Here is a 17846-nt window from a genome sequence, read left to right as displayed (position 1 = left end):
TGCAGGCGAAACGTCAGGAGAAATGCCTCTAGAACATGGCTCTATAGCCCGAAAAAACCCACAAGAACCTAGTGATTCCAGCCATGAAAGCCTTCGACAATACAAAGTTTTATTATTATTATTATTATTATTATTATTATTATTATTATTATTATTATTATTATTATTATGTTGTGTGGAAGAGACGTCTGCCTTTTCCGAGATTCTCCGACTTTAAAAAAAAAAGGCTCAGCCACTCAATGCTGTTGAACTACAACTCCCAGCCATGCTCTCGAGAAGAATCGGTAACGAGGGATGCTGACAGTTGAAGTGCGACAACGCCCGAAAGGCTGCCTAGTCGTTTTTGAGTTCTCTCCAAACGTTGGGCCTCCAGGTGTTTAGGCCTTCAACTCCCAGAAGCCCCGGCCGGCTTGGAGAAGGGCTAGGAATTCTGGGAAATGAAGTCCAAAGACCTGAAGATGGTTCTATTAGGAGGCTACAATGTAGGGAGCAAGTGTGAGTAGATTCTAGGTTGCTGGGAAAGGAGGGAAGCGCGCGCTGGTCATCCGGGACACTGCCATCCAGTGAGACGGGGGCGGGGGCGGGGGGGGAGAGAGCGCGAGCGAATGATGTCTGCCTCCTCCATCCGGGTCCCTTCTCCTTCCGTGCTACGCGAGGGAAGTTGTCAGGAGAGCTCGGCCGGGCAGGGAGGAGGAGGAGAAGGAGCCCTGAGGAGAATCCAAAGCCCGCTTTTCTTTGCTCTCCCAGAGAGAAGGCCCCGAAGCAGCCTCGAAGGTACCGCCAAATTCTCGCCGTCGGGTAAGGGAAGGGATTGCCTAAAAGAAGCCCGAGCTGGGGCCTGGGCGCCTCCAAAGCCATGGCTCAGGAGGGATGATGTAGGCCTGTTTGTGAAGAACCACAGGGTCGGGGCGGAGTTGTTTGCCTCCAGCTCCCTTCCCAGCATGGAGCCCATTGTGGTGCAGCTCTGGGTTTGAAAGCACCTCATCAAGGGACACCGTGTACAGGTGGTGTCCCTTATACACATTTCTTGGAGGGAAAACTTTCTGAAACCGTGTATTTGTGGTTCCTTGCTCCGTCCTGGGAATCTATATAAATAAAAAAAATGTAATGTTCGTTTGTGGGATTGACAGAACTCAAAAACCACTGGACGAATTGACACCAGATTTGGACACAATTTATTTATTTATTTATTTACTTCGCTTATATACCGCAATTCTCAGCCCAAGGGCCTTTTCGGTGGTGGCCCCCCGGCTGTGGAACACCCTCCCTGTGGACATCAGACTGGCGCTCTCCCTTATGACATTCCGCAAGAGACTAAAGACGTGGTTGTTTGAGAAGGCGTTTGAGTAAATGCTGCAACAATTGGCAATGACGATTGGAACGGAACATGGATAACGAGATTTGGATTGTGATTCAATGATGAGACGTCGCAAATGATTTAGTGTAATTGTATTATTGATAGTGATGTTGTTTATTGTTGTTTGTGATATTGCTTATGTTGCAAATTGTACCTGTTTTTATATGTTGTACACCGCCGTGAGTCGCCCTAGGGCTGAGAACGGCGGTCTACAAGTGCAGTAAATAAATAAAATAATAATAATTGCGGTGTACAACATAGAAAAACAGGTGCAAAAATACAAAACATAGTGTAAAATAAGCCCTAAACGGTTCCGGCCCAAGATACCTAACTAACCGCCTCTCGGCCTATGAGCCCACGAGGACTTTGAGATCTTCCGGGGAGGCCCTGCTCTCGATCCCGCCTGCATCTCAGGCACGGCTGGCGGGGACGAGAGATAGGGCCTTCTCGGTGGTGGCTCCTCGGCTGTGGAACACCCTTCCTGTAGACATCAGGTTAGCCCCCTCCCTGTTGATCTTCCGCAGGAAGCTGAAGACCTGGTTGTTTAAGAAGGCTTTTGAATAGAAGTGCAATGACTGGTAACTTGACCATAGGAATGGAACAACGGAAATGGTATCGGATTGTGAATTGGACGATGAGACGACTCGGAATGATCTTGTAGTAAGGTTGATGTTTTGATGATGTTGATAATTATGTACTGTGGATTATTTTATTTGATGTTGTATTTTGCACCTTTTGTCTATGTTGTACACCGCAATGAGTCGCCAGTAGTCTGAGAATCGCGTTATATAAGCATAGTAAATAAATAAATAAATAAATAAATAAATAAAATAATCCACAATTCATTATTATCAAAAACATCTCATCAAAACATCAACATTACTACAAAAGCCATTCCAAGTCATCTCATCCTCAAACCCACAATCCGATAACATTTCCGTTGTTCCATTCCTATAGTCAAATTACCAGTCATTGCACTTCTTGATCAAATGCCTTCTTAAACAGCCAGGTCTTTAACTTCCTGCGGAATATCAACAGGGAGGGAGCTAGCCTGATGTCCACGGGAAGGGTGTTCCACAGCCGAAGAGCCACCACCGAGAAGACCCTGTCTCTTGTCCCCGCCAGCCGTGCCTGTGACGTAGGCGGGATCGAGAGCAGGGCCTCCCCGGAAGATCTCAAAGTTCTCGTGGGCTCATAGGCCGAGAGGCGGTCAGTTAGGTATCTTGGGCCGGAACCGTTTAGGGCTGAGAAATACAAATACAGTAAATAAATAAAATAATAAATGCATGAGTCAAGTCAAAACGTGAACATAAAATACATATAATAAAATGCATAGATAAAAATACACCAATATAAAAAATATATACCAAGCACATATACAAAATTAACAATTAGCTACAATAGAATGTAAATCAAAACTCATGATTAAAAGTTGACTCAATAGGCCTTCCAGAAGAGATGATTCTTAAATTTCGTTTAACTGTTAGAGCTTTTCTGGCAGGTCGTTCTACAGTCGTGGGGCAGCCAATGAAAGTTTAGTCTTTGATCCCATTCCAGGTGATCCCGCCATGTACATAAACGCAAATATTGGTGTTCCAAAATCCAAACCCCTTCTGCCCCAAGCATGTTAGCACCTGGTGTATCTATATCCCATGGAGTTAATGCACATTCTCCATTCAGCACCTGTTTACCACAATTTGGCAGATGTTAACCCTTCCTGGGGTGGAGTAAGGTATGACTAAAATGCAAGTCTTCAATTTAAGGGACATTTGTTTCCCTAATTTTGCTTGTGGTAAATCTTATTTATCACAGGTTGTCTGGGAAGTCACAACTTTTCTGTGGCTTAATCCCATGTGGTAGGCTGAAGTGAGGTAATCAGTGAAGACAATATAGAAACCCTGAAAATGCTCAGAGACATTGAGCTTAATAAGTGTTCTTTGACTCAGCTTAATAACTGGAAAGTGTTAAAGTTAGACTTAAGCTTAGCTATGGGACTTACTGAGCCCTCTTGGACAATCTTCTGACTCTACCTAATCCACTCAATTAGGTTGTTATATGAATAAAATGGGATTAAATTATACATGCCTTCATGAGTAAGTGGAGGAAGAATTGGACATTGCCTTTTTTCCTCACTGTATTATATATTGGTATATATTGAATTTTCATTTCATATATAGATTCCATTGTCGGCGCATTCTTTTTAGTCAGCCTGATATTATCTCTTTGGTTTTGAGACGTTTGAGGAATTAAATGGTTTACATTTCTATTAAAACCATTTATGAATGTTTTATTTCATCATGTAAATTGCTTTTTACAACTGGAAAGATTGTAGATACTTTAAATTTAACATCTGCCTACCTGATAAATATATCGGTTTTATGGCTTGGCTGCTAAACTATGAGCTTTTAAATGTAGTTTTTTTTTCCTGATTAGTAGGATTATCTTCTATAGAACAGAAGATACAGAAAAATAATTAAAATGATTTTCTTATGTGTGGTTTCTTTCAGGAGGTCTCATAACTGACAAAAAATGGAAGAAGAAATAAGTCAGATGGAGCCCTGTGATGAAAATCAGGTGCCAAATTCTGAAGGTGGATATGTGTGGCAGGTTACTGACATGAATCGATTGCACCGTTTTTTGTGTTTTGGTTCTGAAGGAGGCACTTACTATATCAAGGAACAAAAATTGGGCTTTGAAAATGCTGAGGCTCTACAGAGACTTATTGAAGATGGCAAAGGGTGTGAAGTGGTGCAAGAAATAAAGACGTTCAGTCAAGAAGGCAGAGCAGCAAAACAGGAGCCTGTCTTACTGGCGCTTGCTATTTGCTCACAGTGCTCTGATACAAAAACAAAACAAGCAGCTTACAAGGCCGTCTCTGACGTCTGTCGCATCCCAACCCATCTCTTCACTTTCATCCAGTTTAAAAAGGATCTGAAGGAGGGCATGAAGTGTGGAATGTGGGGTCGTGCCCTAAGAAAAGCTGTTGCTGATTGGTATAATGAAAAGAATGACATGGCTATTGCCTTAGCGGTGACAAAATACAAGAAAAGAAATGGCTGGTGTCATAAAGATCTTCTTCGATTGTCTCATCTAAAACCTGCAAATGAAGGTAATGAAATGTTTGGAAATATTAACACAGTAATAAATGTCTGCGTTGAGCAATAATGTCTGTTAGAGTGGTCGGACAAGGGAAAGGAAGGCAGAGCTTTGAAAAAGTATTTGTTGGGATAGCTAGGTAACTTGGCTGGGGGATCCTGGAAATTGTAGTTCAAAAAGATTTCTAAGCTAAATGAGGGAGGAAGCCTACATAAAACAGGAATTATTTTTGCCAGATAGTATCCTGACATTTCATTAATGAATAGACTGTTATCGATATTTATGTGTTTTAATCATATTTCAAATTCAGGTGTTTAGGTAGTGTGACACTGATTTTACCAATAACTTTAACGATAATAGAAACAGAAATTGGCATATCAATATAAAGTTAAATTTGAGTGAAAGGAGCCTAGTCAGTTTAAAAAGTGACCAGAAAAATTAGCACATATGATTCTAAGTTGATAAATTTATATGTTGGGTTGTTGTAGGTTTTTTCGGCTATATGGCTATATGGCCATGTTCTAGAGGCATTCTCTCCTGACATTTCGCCTGCATCTATGGCAAGCGTCCTCAGAGGTAGTGAGATCTGTTGGAAGTAGGAAAATGGGTTTATATATCTGTGGAAAGACCAGGGTGGGACAAAGGACTCTTGTCTGCTGGAGCTAGGTGTGAATGTTTCAACTGACCACCTTGATTAGCATTTGATAGCCTGGAAGTGCCTGGAGCAATCTTTTGTTGAGATGTGTTTAGATGTCCCTGATTGTTTTCCCTCTGCTGTTTTGCTGTTTTAATTTTATAGTTTTTTTTTAATACTGGTAGCCAGATTTTGTTCATTTTCATGGTTTCCTCCTTTCTGTTGAAATTGTCCACATGCCATGGTTTAATATTATGGAATCCTGGGAGATGTAGTTTGGCAAGGAAATGACACTCTTTGGCAGAGAAGGCTATGGAATACAGCTCCCAGTATTCCATAGCATCAAGCTATGACAGCTAAAGTCATGTCAAACTGCATTCAATCTACAGTCTAGATGTACCCACAGAAATAAAGCAGGTGTATAGCCTGGAGGTTATTAGCATGCTAGTGATACCATTCCTCAGATTCCTAAATAAGCCATCCAATGGTTTTATGTAGAAAAATCTGGAAGGCAAGGCAGAAACTGAACATCACAATAATTTTCTTGGTGAAGAGGAACAACCTCCCTCTATCAAATTCTGAGACACTTTCATAGAATACATATGGAAACATTGTATTCTATGAACATACCGTAGAATTGTGTCTAACTCCCAAATAACCAAGAAACTCTCGAGAAGAATCGGTAGTGAGGGATGCTGGGAGTTAACGTTCAACAATGCCTGAAAGGCTGCATAGTTGTTTTTGAGTTCTCTCAAAACATTGGTCCTCTAGGTGTTTGGACTCCCAGAAGCCCTGGCCAGCTTGGAAAAGGGCTAGGAATTCTGGGAAATGAAGTCCAAAGACCTGAAGAGTGGGGAATGCTGGTTCTATTAGGCTGATAACTCTAGCGCTCGTGGAAGCTACAATGTAGGGAGCAAGTGTAAGTAGATTCTAGGTTGCTGGATAGAAGGGAAGTGCGCGCTGGTCAGGAGAGGTACATAAAGCTAGAAAGTATCCTCGTGTTTTCTTGGGAGTTTCAAAACAAATATAATATTTTAAAAGGCTTTGGGTGTTCATTTAATTGCACAGGAAAACTTTGCTTTAGCAGTTCCCATTAGTTATGAATTCATGGCAAAATTAATCTAGAAATCAACAATTTTGAGGCTTTTACATTGACATTATTTAAAAATACTGTAAATATATTGTGATGCTTTGATGTTAATAATAAAAATGCAAAACAGTTTGGGAGGATATGCTTCTGTCCACATTTTTTTAAATTCTGCTGTTCTACAACAGTTCTTGAATAGAATTGTTTGTCTTTTAACAGGCCTTGCAGTAGTCACTAAGTATGTCATGAAAGGGTGGAAAGAGGTCCAAGAAGCTTATAAAGATGACAAGTATTCTGCTGAAACTGAAAAACTGCTGAAGTATTTGGAGGCAGTGGAGAGGGTGAAACATACAAAGGATGAATTGGAAGTGATTCATTTGATAGAAGAATTTAATCTAGTTAGGGAACACCTCCTGACAAGTCATTTGAAATCTAAAGAGGTAAGTACATTATTATCTTTTACACATAATAAAAGTGAAAATGCATAATAAAAGTGAAAATGTGTGTATGTGGTGGAGGTGTCCACTTACACAGACAGTCTCCGGGCTCCACAGACAGGCTGTTCCAAGTGCTGAGAAGCCTCCAAAGGCAATCCCTCCACTAACATTGCAGGTTATAGTGAGTGCCATGAACATGTAGACCAACCCCTGCCAATGTCCAATGTCCTCCCCAAACATCAACCACCCAAGGAATGCTTTCATTCGGGGACCAATTCATCCTAGATGTTCTGTTTTTAATCCAGATGTTCTGTTTTTAATCCACATCCTTATGCATTTTCTAACGGGAGCATTCATAAAAAAACCTGGCTTTTTTCTAATTTATAGAGCTACAAATTACCAAACTGATATTACCTAGCACCCCAAAACAAACAGTGCCTTTTTCAAATAGCCCGGGCCAATTTGAAACATTGGAGAGATTGAGGGGGAATTACTCGCTGCGCGGGAGTTGTAGTTCACCCTGCATCCAAACTTTTCAAAACAAACTCTGCCTTTCTCTGCCCAGGCATTGCCAGGTCTCCAAGCTAGTAATTAATGCTTTGCATTGTTTGTGTTTAATTCTGTTTTATTTTTTGTATTTGTGTATATTTTAAATTCTGTGCTAATGTGTTTTTTTTGTCAAGCTGCTTTGAGTCCCCTTTGGGTAGATAAAGCAGGATGATGATGATGATGATGTTAATTCGTACAATCAGTCTTCATATTTAAACACTTTGGGTTCTTCTTTTTTTTCAATGCCTTTTATTCTCACTCTGTACAAGGTATGGAAAGCATTGCTGCAGGAGATGCCCTTAACAGCAATGCTGAGGAATCTAGGGAAGATGACAGCAAATTCTGTTCTTGAACCAGGAAGCCCAGAAGTAACTATAGTTTGTGAAAGATTAAGAAATGAAAAACTTCTTAAAAAGGTAATGATTTCTGTTTTATTTTTTTTAGAACACATGCATTCTATTAATTCAAAACATTGGTCTTCTAGTAATAAAAGCAATGCTGAATTTTAATGTGAAAGTGATAACATTCAGTTCTTGTGGGTTTTTCGGGCTATATGGCCGTGTTCTAGAGGCATTTCTCCTGACGTTTCGCCTGCATCTCTGGCAAGCATCCTCAGACCCTTCGACAACACAGTGATAACATTACTTTTTTTTTGCTTACAAAACTTATTAATGAGAAGTGTGTTGGTTATGCTAAGGACATGGATTTGAAAGTCCCATCTCTGTGATCTTTGGAATTAGATGAGAATGCAAATTAATGGAAACAAAACGTCTCTGCTAGTTTCCCCCTAATATTGGAAGTCCTACAAAATATCATGCAGTTTTCTACGTTATTATTAGCAGCTGGATTGTTAAGGAAACATTATTTTAGAAAAAAATGGCAGTGTAGAGAATTTGATATTGTATGACTTTTGCCACCATTCAATAGCATTGTAAGATACTGTTTTTATAGAAAAATAGAAACATTCACTGGTGGGAAAATATTTTTTATGGGATCTTTCAAAGATCTTTCAAAGAGACAGAACTGGAAGTATATGATCCATTCAGAAAGGATGCATAGAACATATAACTTAGCTTTCATAATCTAAAAAAGAAATTTCTATATAAAAGTCATAGGCCTTGCATATGATTAATCAAAACTACAGCTGTAAAGAGAAATGTTTTTAATTATTTCAGTTTCTTTTGTACATTAGATAACAAAAACAATAACAATAATAAAATTGTTTTGAAAAGAACTTGTATTCTTTTTCAAGGCTCGAATACATCCATTCCATATTTTGGTTGCTCTAGAAACATATAAAGGGGAACGTGGCTATCGAGGAAAACTTCGTTGGCAACCTGACAAAGATATTTTGGAAGCTCTTGATGCTTCATTTTACAAGACCTTTAAGGTAACTATTTGCTGGAGTCTTCTTTATGGCCTCATAAATCAGTTAATTTAGCCTCCCCACACTTTAAGGTGGTACCTTATTTTCCTACTTGACAGATGCAACTGTCTTTCGGGTTGCAAAGGTCGACAACAGGCTATACACAATTGGTTGGAAACCCACTCCAATCTGGGCTGGCTTCAAACTCATGACCTTTTTGGTCAGAGTGATCTTAATGTAGCTGACACTCAGCCAGCTGTGCCACAATTACCATTATTTTAGTGGGAAGTGTGGGTCTGTTTTTGGCTGATGAGGATTGCTGTTGTTGTGTGCCTTCGTTTCAGACTTAGAGTGACCCTAAGTCTAAAGTTTAGGGCAGGGCCCAGGTAAATAACCTTGAAGGGCTGCATCCGACCCACCGGCCTTAGTTTGAGGACCCTTATCTAAAGCTTCAAGAGTTTTCTACTGCCTTAATATTTTTTTTCCTGATTTTCCCTTTTATCTTCTATTTTAGACAGTAGAGCCAACCGAGAAGCGTTTCTTGCTTGCAGTTGATGTCAGTGCTTCTATGTCCCAAAAAGTTTTGGGCAGCGTGCTGAATGCTAGCACAGTTGCTGCAGCAATGTGCATGGTAAGAGATGTTACAAGCTTGCCAGGTTGTCTCTATCTGAATTTGAATGTGGGAGTGACTTTGTGTCCTTTCAGCCAAAGGATGCTTTCTGTGTTCAAACATAGATTGTCATATCAGAAAACTATATTAAGGATGTATTTCGTTATGATTTTAAAAAGATAAGACAAGGTTAGGAAAATATAAAGATTAAAGGAAAACTTTGATAAGTGTTCTTCAGGAGCAGTGTTCAGACGTATTGATTGCTTCCCACCTCTTTTATTATATCAAAATGGAACTTTCTGAAAGTTTGCTTATAATCCTACACGTTTTCAAGAAGATGGTGTCCCTTATCTCCCAATTCCTAGGATAATACATGTGTTCTAGACTTAGGCTGCTGGGATTCAAATGTCTTTGAGCTTGGGAATATTTTGTGAAAGGATGGCATCTGTTTCTTCTCCCTGTTTCCCACCTTGCCTGTAATTTCAACCATGTTGCTCTTCCACTATTTATTCTCATTTCCCTCAAAATCTGGCACATTTTCATTTGACCAAATGGGAACAAAGTGCCTTTGGAGCTTGCTCAGTCCTCCTCTACGAGAGCAGCAAGTTTGGGCCAGGATGGGGGCAGTTTTAGAATCTACTAAGGCAAGACAAAAAAGAGCTGTCAAAAACTTCAGAAATACTAAAATGAGGCCGACTACAAAGTTTTGAGAGTGTGTGATAGTGTTTTGGGAAGGGTAGAGAAGGCAAGTAGAAGAAATGTGAAAGGAGGGGATTGTATAACCAGAGACTTATCATTTGATTTTTCATTTTTTAAAAAAGAAACAAAAATATCAAAAACATAATAGCCATATTTTTTCTTTTGTTTGATGTTTTTCTTCAGCTTGTTGCACGTACTGAAAAAGATTCACATATTGTTGCCTTTTCCCATGAAATGGTCCCCTGTCCGGTAACTGAAGATATGACTTTATCTCAAGTGTTGCAGAAAATGTGTGAGGTATCTAAAATTTCTGTTTTGTTTAAACTGTAATTTTATATGCAAAAATAATTTTAAAATATTGAGGTGCAAAAAGGAAATAACTTTACATAACTTTTTCACTCATTTAGTATACATTTTCTCAATGGAGATTCTTTTGTATTGTCAAAGGCTTTCATGGCTGGAATCACTAGGTTCTTGTGGTTTGTTTCGGGCTATATGGCCATGTTCTAGAGGCATTTTCTCCTGACGTTTTGCCTGCATCTATGGCAAGCATCCTCAGAGGTAGTGAGGTCTCACTACCTCTGAGGATGCTTGCCATAGATGCAGGCGAAACGTCAGGAGAAAATGCCTCTAGAACATGGCCATATAGCCCGAAAAAACCCACAAGAACCTGGAGATTATTTTCATTTATATATTGCAATTCCAGGTAATTTTCTTTCCATTTAAATTATTAGGCTTGTTACAATAATTTGTTTCAATTAAATTATATATTTGGCAAGTGATGTCTGCATTCTGTAAGTATTGTAGCCTTGTTTATGTTTAATCATAGAGTGCTTAATAGCATTGGATACTCAAACTGATGATACTTAGTATCAAAGTAAATCAGAGAAATGACATTTGTTAGTGGTTTTCCGAATATTATTATACATATGCAATTGTTTCCAGCATTACATAAATAGAACAACAAAGGAAAAGTTAATATCCTGATCTGACCAGCAGACAGTCTAAATATAAACATTTAGGGTATATATGGTGGGGATTCTTCCTAGTCTTTGTGTTGTATAGGGGAATGTCCTACTCTCTTTCTCTCAATCTGATTTTTTCCTCTGGGGGGAAGAAAGTGTATATGTGTAGTCCACCCTCCCATTCACTAGTGCTGTCCTTGTTCTCAGTCCCCCCCCCCCCCCCCCATACAGCCCTTTGGCTGAAAAATGCAAATACTCTGCAGTAAGACCAGGTGTACTTTATAGTTGTAACTATGGCATGGTTGCTTTTAAGACATACCTGTTATATATTTTTCATTTAGTCAGCATATGTTATTTCCACAAAGAGAAGTGGAAGGCTTCAGCCAATGACAATGGAGAGATGTTGCTAGGAAGAGTAGATAATACTGGCTTAGATGTATAAAAGCAGTTTAACGTATTAGACATCTATCTAGGAAGGCAGCTGTTTACAAGAGATGATGTTCGGAATTCTGTTGGGGAGTTATCAACTTGTGAACTGGAGTTGTGCATTTCTAACTGTTTAATAATTATGATTTCATTATTCATTCTATTGTCTAGGGGGCACATAGGGACTGTGAAAATCCCTTGATCTTTGCGTACTGGGCAGTAGTCCTTCTGATTGAGGGGGTTCATTCTGCTGCCGCTCAGGAAGAAGCTAACTACCTTATATTCCGGCATATAAGACGAATGGGCATATAAGACGCCCCCCCCAACTTTTCTAGTTAAAATATAGAGTTTGAGATATATTCGCCGTATAAGACTACCCCTCTTCCAATGCACACCAAATAAAAAATTTAAAAACATCAGATTTGATTTCAATATGGTAATTTTCCTATTACTGTACCTCCTTCTCTGCCTCTCAGATCTTGAACATGCACACCTGCACCGCTTCACTGCAGTCTTCAGGAGCAAGATCTGAGAGGCAGGGGAGGAGGTATGGTAATAGGATACAAGGGTGGGCTCGACAGGTAAAATAGGTGTGTTTTTCTGGGTGCAGAGCTACTCTTATCTCTTTTTTGCATACCCCGGGTGCCTGCAACTTGCTACGCCCTTCACTTACATCTTCCTGGTGAGACGCCCCTTCACCTCACCATCGGGAGCGCATTAAGTCCACAAATCCTGATGAATGGATTTTCTTCTACTGTACTTGTACAGCGTCGCCCTTAATGCTTTCATACAGTCACTGCATACAGCAGGGACGCGGCCACTGCCATTTTTGAGCTTCCCCCCACCATATGCAGCACCACAGATTCTCCACTCCGATTGGAAGTTTCAGCACCCGCTCTATAAGACGACTCCTGGCATATAAGACTACTCCCGCGTATAAGATGACTCCCACGTATAAGGTTACTCCCGTGTATAAGACTACCCCCTTGTATAAGGCTACTCCCGTGTATAAGGCTACTCCTGTGTATAAGACTACTCCCGTGTATAAGATGACCCCACATATAAGACGACCCCTGACTTTTGAGAAGATTTTCTTGGGTTTTAAAAAGTAGTCTTATACACCAGAATATATGGTAATGTTATGACCCACCTCTCACATGTTATGATCCACCACTCTGGTATGAGTGGAAGTTGCTTCTTCCTGTCACAATTGGAATTACTCTTAGCAATGGAAAATAATGTCAGTTCAGCTGTTCTCTGAATTAGAGAATGGACTCCATCCATTGCTGCAGCTGCTTCCCAGAAAGAGGTGACCTGGTGGGGAAGTGGACTGAGATTTACTGCTTAATTGTGCAACTGTGTTGATTACTCATTCATAACTCCACAGCAAAATTCCAGCCAATATGAGGAGACAAGGACTGTTACATTGTGTGTTGACCACTCACTGTCTTATTGTTGTCTCTTGTGTCATAACCACATTTGTTTTGGAGAGGTGAAAGATATACTAGTAGCTATGGGACATCTATTGACTGCTTATATTCAAAATCATCATTTTCTTTTTATCCCAGATCCCAATGGGTGCCACAGACTGTTCTCTCCCAATGCTATGGGCTCAAAAAGCAGGTGTGGCCGCTGATGTCTTTATTGTGTTTACGGATAATGAGACATTTGCTGGAGAGATTCATCCTGCTAAAGCTTTGAGGCAGTACCGGGAGGTAAATATTTTCTGTATAGTAGCATAATATTTTCTCTGTATAAAAATGTCCATTTTTAATTAGTTTTGAGTTTTTATTTAAATAAAATTTAAATATTGCAAAAGGGTAAAAATCTGCAGAAACGACTACATGAAGGTAGAAACACAGTTTGAAAAATTCTGTTTCTATCTTAACAATACAGGTGGAAAATAATTTGTTGAACGTTTTTGCATCACATTCCAGCCCACTCAAAAGTATATTTGAGCAGTATAAATGATCCATGAATGTGATAAAGTATGCAATTGAAGACTATAAAAACTTTTTGTGGATCAAGCAGGAACGATAAAACTACTACAGTTGCAACAGAGGAAGTGATAGTGGGAAAAAATCTTCATTTTGGGGTATGATTACCAAGAAATTGCTAGTGAGAGATGTCTACTCACCTAGGCAAAGATGCTGAGTCATACGAATGCCTTTTGAGGTTTGGAAGTAGAGAGAGGGCCAAACCAAGCCAGAACGCCTGTGTTGGGAAGATTTGGATTTATTTAAATTTATTTATAAATTTTGCAGGGATATATTCAAATTTGTGTGTGTATTTTTTTTCTTCCTTTTGTCTTCTTTTAGAAAACGGGTATTCCATCCAAACTGATAGTTTGTGGAATGACATCCAACGGCTTCTCCATTGCAGACCCAGATGATAGAGGCATGTTAGATATTTGTGGTTTTGACACAGCGGCACCAGATGTCATTCGAAATTTCACTTTGGATTTGATTTAATTCTGTGAACATCTGCTTTCCTGACATTACCAGCTGAAGACTTTGTTTTGGACCTACCAATTGAATTGACTCATTGAGCTAACTCATGGCTGAGTTTTAATGCATCAATTGGGATGTTTAACATTTTAAAGGCGGGCAGAGGCGAAATCATTTCTGGGGAGACTGTTTAAATCTGTTGCACACTGTTAAAAATAGCAATGGAATGCCTTTTAGAAATAGCTTTGGGAAACAGTGTATGCGTCTAATTTTTTTATAATAGCTTATCCTTAACAAGGTATTCCATTGCTGTAGAATTTATTTTCCAGAATAATTTTACTCTTTTACTCTCTGTTTGGGAAGATATTTCAATGTTTTACATTGTGTTGGGTTGATAGCTGCTTCCTTGCATAGTTTGTTATTCATTATCTTGACAAGGAAAAGAGAGGGCCAGTCTGTACTTCAGGTTACCTCACTTCTATCAATGCGCATTGGCTCGCATTGCTTATAGCACATTTGGGTTTTGCTGCTTTCAGTCCTCCTTTTCTTAGTAAGGAATTCTGTATATCCAGATACTGACTTATTTTGGGACAACTGGTTTGTTCTAAGGGTTACGTGGGTATGGCTGGATTATTGTCTCCTCAGTCCTCTTTGTTTTCAAGCAAGTCTTGATAGATTTGCACAATTTTATCATCATGCTTTAAGTTCTCACTGATTTAGGAATATGTTGCTAGGCTCACTGAATGAGAAAAGTGTGAAAAAATTAGGTTTAACTTTCTTTTCATCTGTAATAGAAAGGGGACAAAGAAGGGAACATGCATATTTATAGTGACATAAGAAATAGAATTAGATTCTAACACTATTTATGTATTACTTGTGTGTTCTGTAGTTTCACAATGAAGTAGAACTGGTGCCATGCTTCTAGTCCTGCCCTCTGTTTACCTGTTGAATGAGGATAGTTGCAAGAGAGCTGCCTTGTTGTGTGTGAGCAACTATTCACATTTAGGTAATATATAGTGCTGCATATCATAATTGTGTGGAGTTCCTACATGTGAGCAAGAGTGAATGCATAGGCATTTATTTCTAGATTCTGCTCAACACATAAAAGTCAAAATCTGGAACTAGCTAAGGAATGTGAAATTCGGACCAAACCTAGAAGTGCTGCCTTCTTCTGTTTCACCACAGGATTATCCCTAATATGTGGGTAACACATGAAGAAGGGTGGTGACACAACTCTGTTTAATGTAGCTGAACCAATACAATTTTCAAATGTTTTGTGTGCAGTTGAGGCCAGTGAGAAGTACGTTACAAGATCTTCAAGTCATCAGTAAAACAGTAGTGCAGAAAAAAACCCTCCAAAAAACTAACTCATGTATTTTTCATCTCTACTGTACTATAACAAAGTACTTATAAGAATGTGTTAGACCATGTGACTGTGATAGGAGTACAAAAGTTACATATTTTAAAAGAGAGAAACTATCTTAAAATTGTACTGGTAAGATTGTGTCCATAGATTGTGTGAGAGAGGCATTTTGTGCAACTGATGTTACTCTTCTCCCTCCTCTCCCCTGCATTCTTTCTTTGAGTTTTTTCACCCCCAAAAATTCAAGCAGAGGACCTTTGTTTGGTATAACTTTCTTTTTCAGATTCAGGTGATAATCTCTTGGTAATATACCAGCCAACCCCTTTTCTTTCGAGGAAGTACAGGTAGAAAGAGAGAAAAACAAGCTGAAATAGTTGCCTTCTGCTTGGTAATCAGTGGATAGAACCCAATCTTATTAGGCTTTTTTTGGAGTCAAATATGGATGTTCCCTATTACAACCTACTTTGAAAGAGATGGGAGATGCATAAGGAGTTTTAATTATTGCTCAAACCTAGCTTCCTTCATTGAAGCTGTTTAGAAGTACGTCTACATGTCAAACTCTTTGCCTTTACAGAGCACTCGAATTAATCAGTTCAACAGTTAGAGCAAAACTAATAAATGGTATTGGGATCCTCAAATGTAATACATATAATATAAAGACACTTTATAATGGTTTTATCATTTAGTTTGACAAGTTTCTTTTTAGTGCAGCTGGGAAGACTTCTCAGTTCAAGCAGTGATCTTATCTGAAAACCAAGTTTAATTTTACCAGGTAATTCAGTACATACGATAACCTTATACATTCTATAGTCAACTACTTATACAGGATTCAACCGGGTAATGATATGCTTTATACATTAACTTCTATGATTGTAGCACCTGTCAGCTTCTTATTTCAATCAAACATGTTTGTAGTCTGTATAAGAGATGTCTACTGTAGGGGCTTACATTTTTGCACTACCGTAGAACATGTTTTGCAGGGTTTCCCCCAGCCCCCCTCCCTTAGTGCTTAAAATTTCCTGGGGAAATTGTCCTAACACCATTTTATTGTAGTACCTAAAGAAATAATACAAATCAGCTAGAATGTGCAGTTGTTGCAGGATGTACATCATAGAATCTGATACTGTGTATGTAGTGAAATGTACTTAATATAGTTGATGGTTTAGAGGAGTATTTGATTAAATTGTGGGCACTTCCAGACAGGGCTTAAACCTACTCTGGCATGGGTTTAAGAAACTTGCTTTGGTGCAGGTTTAAGTCCCCATGTCTGCCCCCAAAAAACAGGCTTTCCTGGTGGGGTGTCCCCATGCCATCCCAGTTACTTCTGGAATGGCTTGGGGCCACCCCCCCGCCCCCCCCGCCACCCCCCCCAAACCCTGAAAAGTAAAAAATATTACTGGACTGCCATTATGCTGCTGCATCAGGTCTCCTGGCGCATTATTTCTACATGCCAGGAGGCCTGCCTAGAGTAGAGTAATTGTGGCCTGGTAAGTTTTTTAACTGAAGGCTTTTGGGATGGGGGCGATGGGGAGAGGTTGGGTGCACTCTCAGTTCTCCGGGTTCATTGAGCACGAAAAACTGAGAGGACTGTGGGGACTGACCCCAGGGACTAACCAGGAGTCAGTTCCCACAGGTGCCATACCCCTGTAGACCTAGGCTTTTTAGGAAATCCCAGGTCTAATGGAGTATTTAATTAATTGAGGTCAAAGCCGTGTTCACCTGCTTTGTCCCGAATTAATTCTCTTTTACCATAAGTGTCATTTGGACACCTCTGGTAAAAGCCTAACAAATCCCACATTTTGGGGCCTGTCTGGAAGGACCTTGAGATGGAAAGGGTTTCCAGTTAATTGAAAAACACCTTTAATGGTGATGATGATAACATGGGTTGACATCAAATTGTTTTCCCATTGCAAGTTTCTGTGAGTGGGTAACATCTCCCCACTGCACCTCAAGGTTTGGGGAGATGTGTGATGATAGAGGACAGCAAAGAAAAAAATGGTTGCATCATGAAAAAAATATCTGTAACTGCAATATTGGATATACCAATACTGTATAAGCTCTTGAAACTACAAGAGTAATATCTTAAGAATAATGTTTGAAATTTCATACAGTACAAGTAAGTGGGAGTCAATTCTGTAAGTCCTGAGAGTATTGATACATTTTTTGCTCTCAACCGAAGTCATGAGTTATCAAAAGCAGCTCTCTTGCAATCATGCCATTTGAAGAACTTGTGGCCGCATCAATCTCTGTGTGAAAATGATCTCCATTAAAGTATCTGAAAATGTTTCCAGAGTGCTGAGCTGCTTCTCCAGCATCTTGAATTATATTTGTTCTAAATTTGCTCTCTTGTATAATTTCTAAGAGAGCTCTTCAGGCATTTCCTACTTAATTGTACAAAATAAACATAATTTTGGTTCTTAAAGGTGTTATGCCTCTTCCTCTAAGGAGACGTTGAGTGTGCTGTGTAGGTATCATTAATGCACGGGAGTCGTTGGCAGTTAAGTCAAAATGAACACAACCACTTCCCTTCTTGGGTAGAACTCTTAAAGTAACTGGTAGAGCAGACAACCATTGTTACGCCTAAACGTGACCATTAATGATAATCTAATGGTATAGCACAAGTAGAAACTAATTAAAAGTGTTGTTTAGCTTGGAATGGATTTAATATATTAAAGATGAAAAAATGACAGCCGTACCTATAAAATATTGTTACTTTCTATAAAAAAGAAGAGTTCTTACTGTTCTGCTAGGAGAGATCTGGGGCAAATTTGGATTGGCAGGGAAGATCAACATGAGTAACAGACTCAAAA

The 17846-nt window shown here is 39.4% G+C and overlaps 1 protein-coding gene across 3 annotated transcripts; it reads left to right on the top strand.

Moving 5' to 3' along the window:
- The first annotated feature begins 345 nt into the window (after window positions 1-345).
- RO60 (Ro60, Y RNA binding protein) lies at window positions 346-14535 on the top strand. Of its 3 annotated transcripts, none has more exons than XM_067467604.1 (9): window positions 346-495; window positions 3865-4466; window positions 6394-6614; window positions 7430-7576; window positions 8413-8550; window positions 9041-9157; window positions 10019-10132; window positions 12795-12941; window positions 13545-14535. In XM_067467604.1, exons 2-9 carry the CDS (start codon window positions 3887-3889, stop codon window positions 13695-13697), a joined length of 1617 nt encoding a protein of 538 aa, XP_067323705.1. In that variant the 5' UTR covers window positions 346-495; window positions 3865-3886; the 3' UTR covers window positions 13698-14535. The 3 variants fall into 3 exon arrangements, with proteins under 3 accessions (XP_067323705.1, XP_060630517.2, XP_060630518.2); XM_060774534.2 differs by lacking the exon at window positions 346-495 and adding an exon at window positions 575-774; XM_060774535.2 differs by lacking the exon at window positions 346-495 and adding an exon at window positions 575-798.
- The last annotated feature ends 3311 nt before the right edge of the window (window positions 14536-17846 follow it).

This window comes from Anolis sagrei, chromosome 4 (genome assembly GCF_037176765.1).
Source record: "Anolis sagrei isolate rAnoSag1 chromosome 4, rAnoSag1.mat, whole genome shotgun sequence".
NCBI classification, from domain to species: Eukaryota; Metazoa; Chordata; class Lepidosauria; order Squamata; family Dactyloidae; genus Anolis; species Anolis sagrei.
This window is presented reverse-complemented; position numbering and strand designations above follow the sequence as displayed.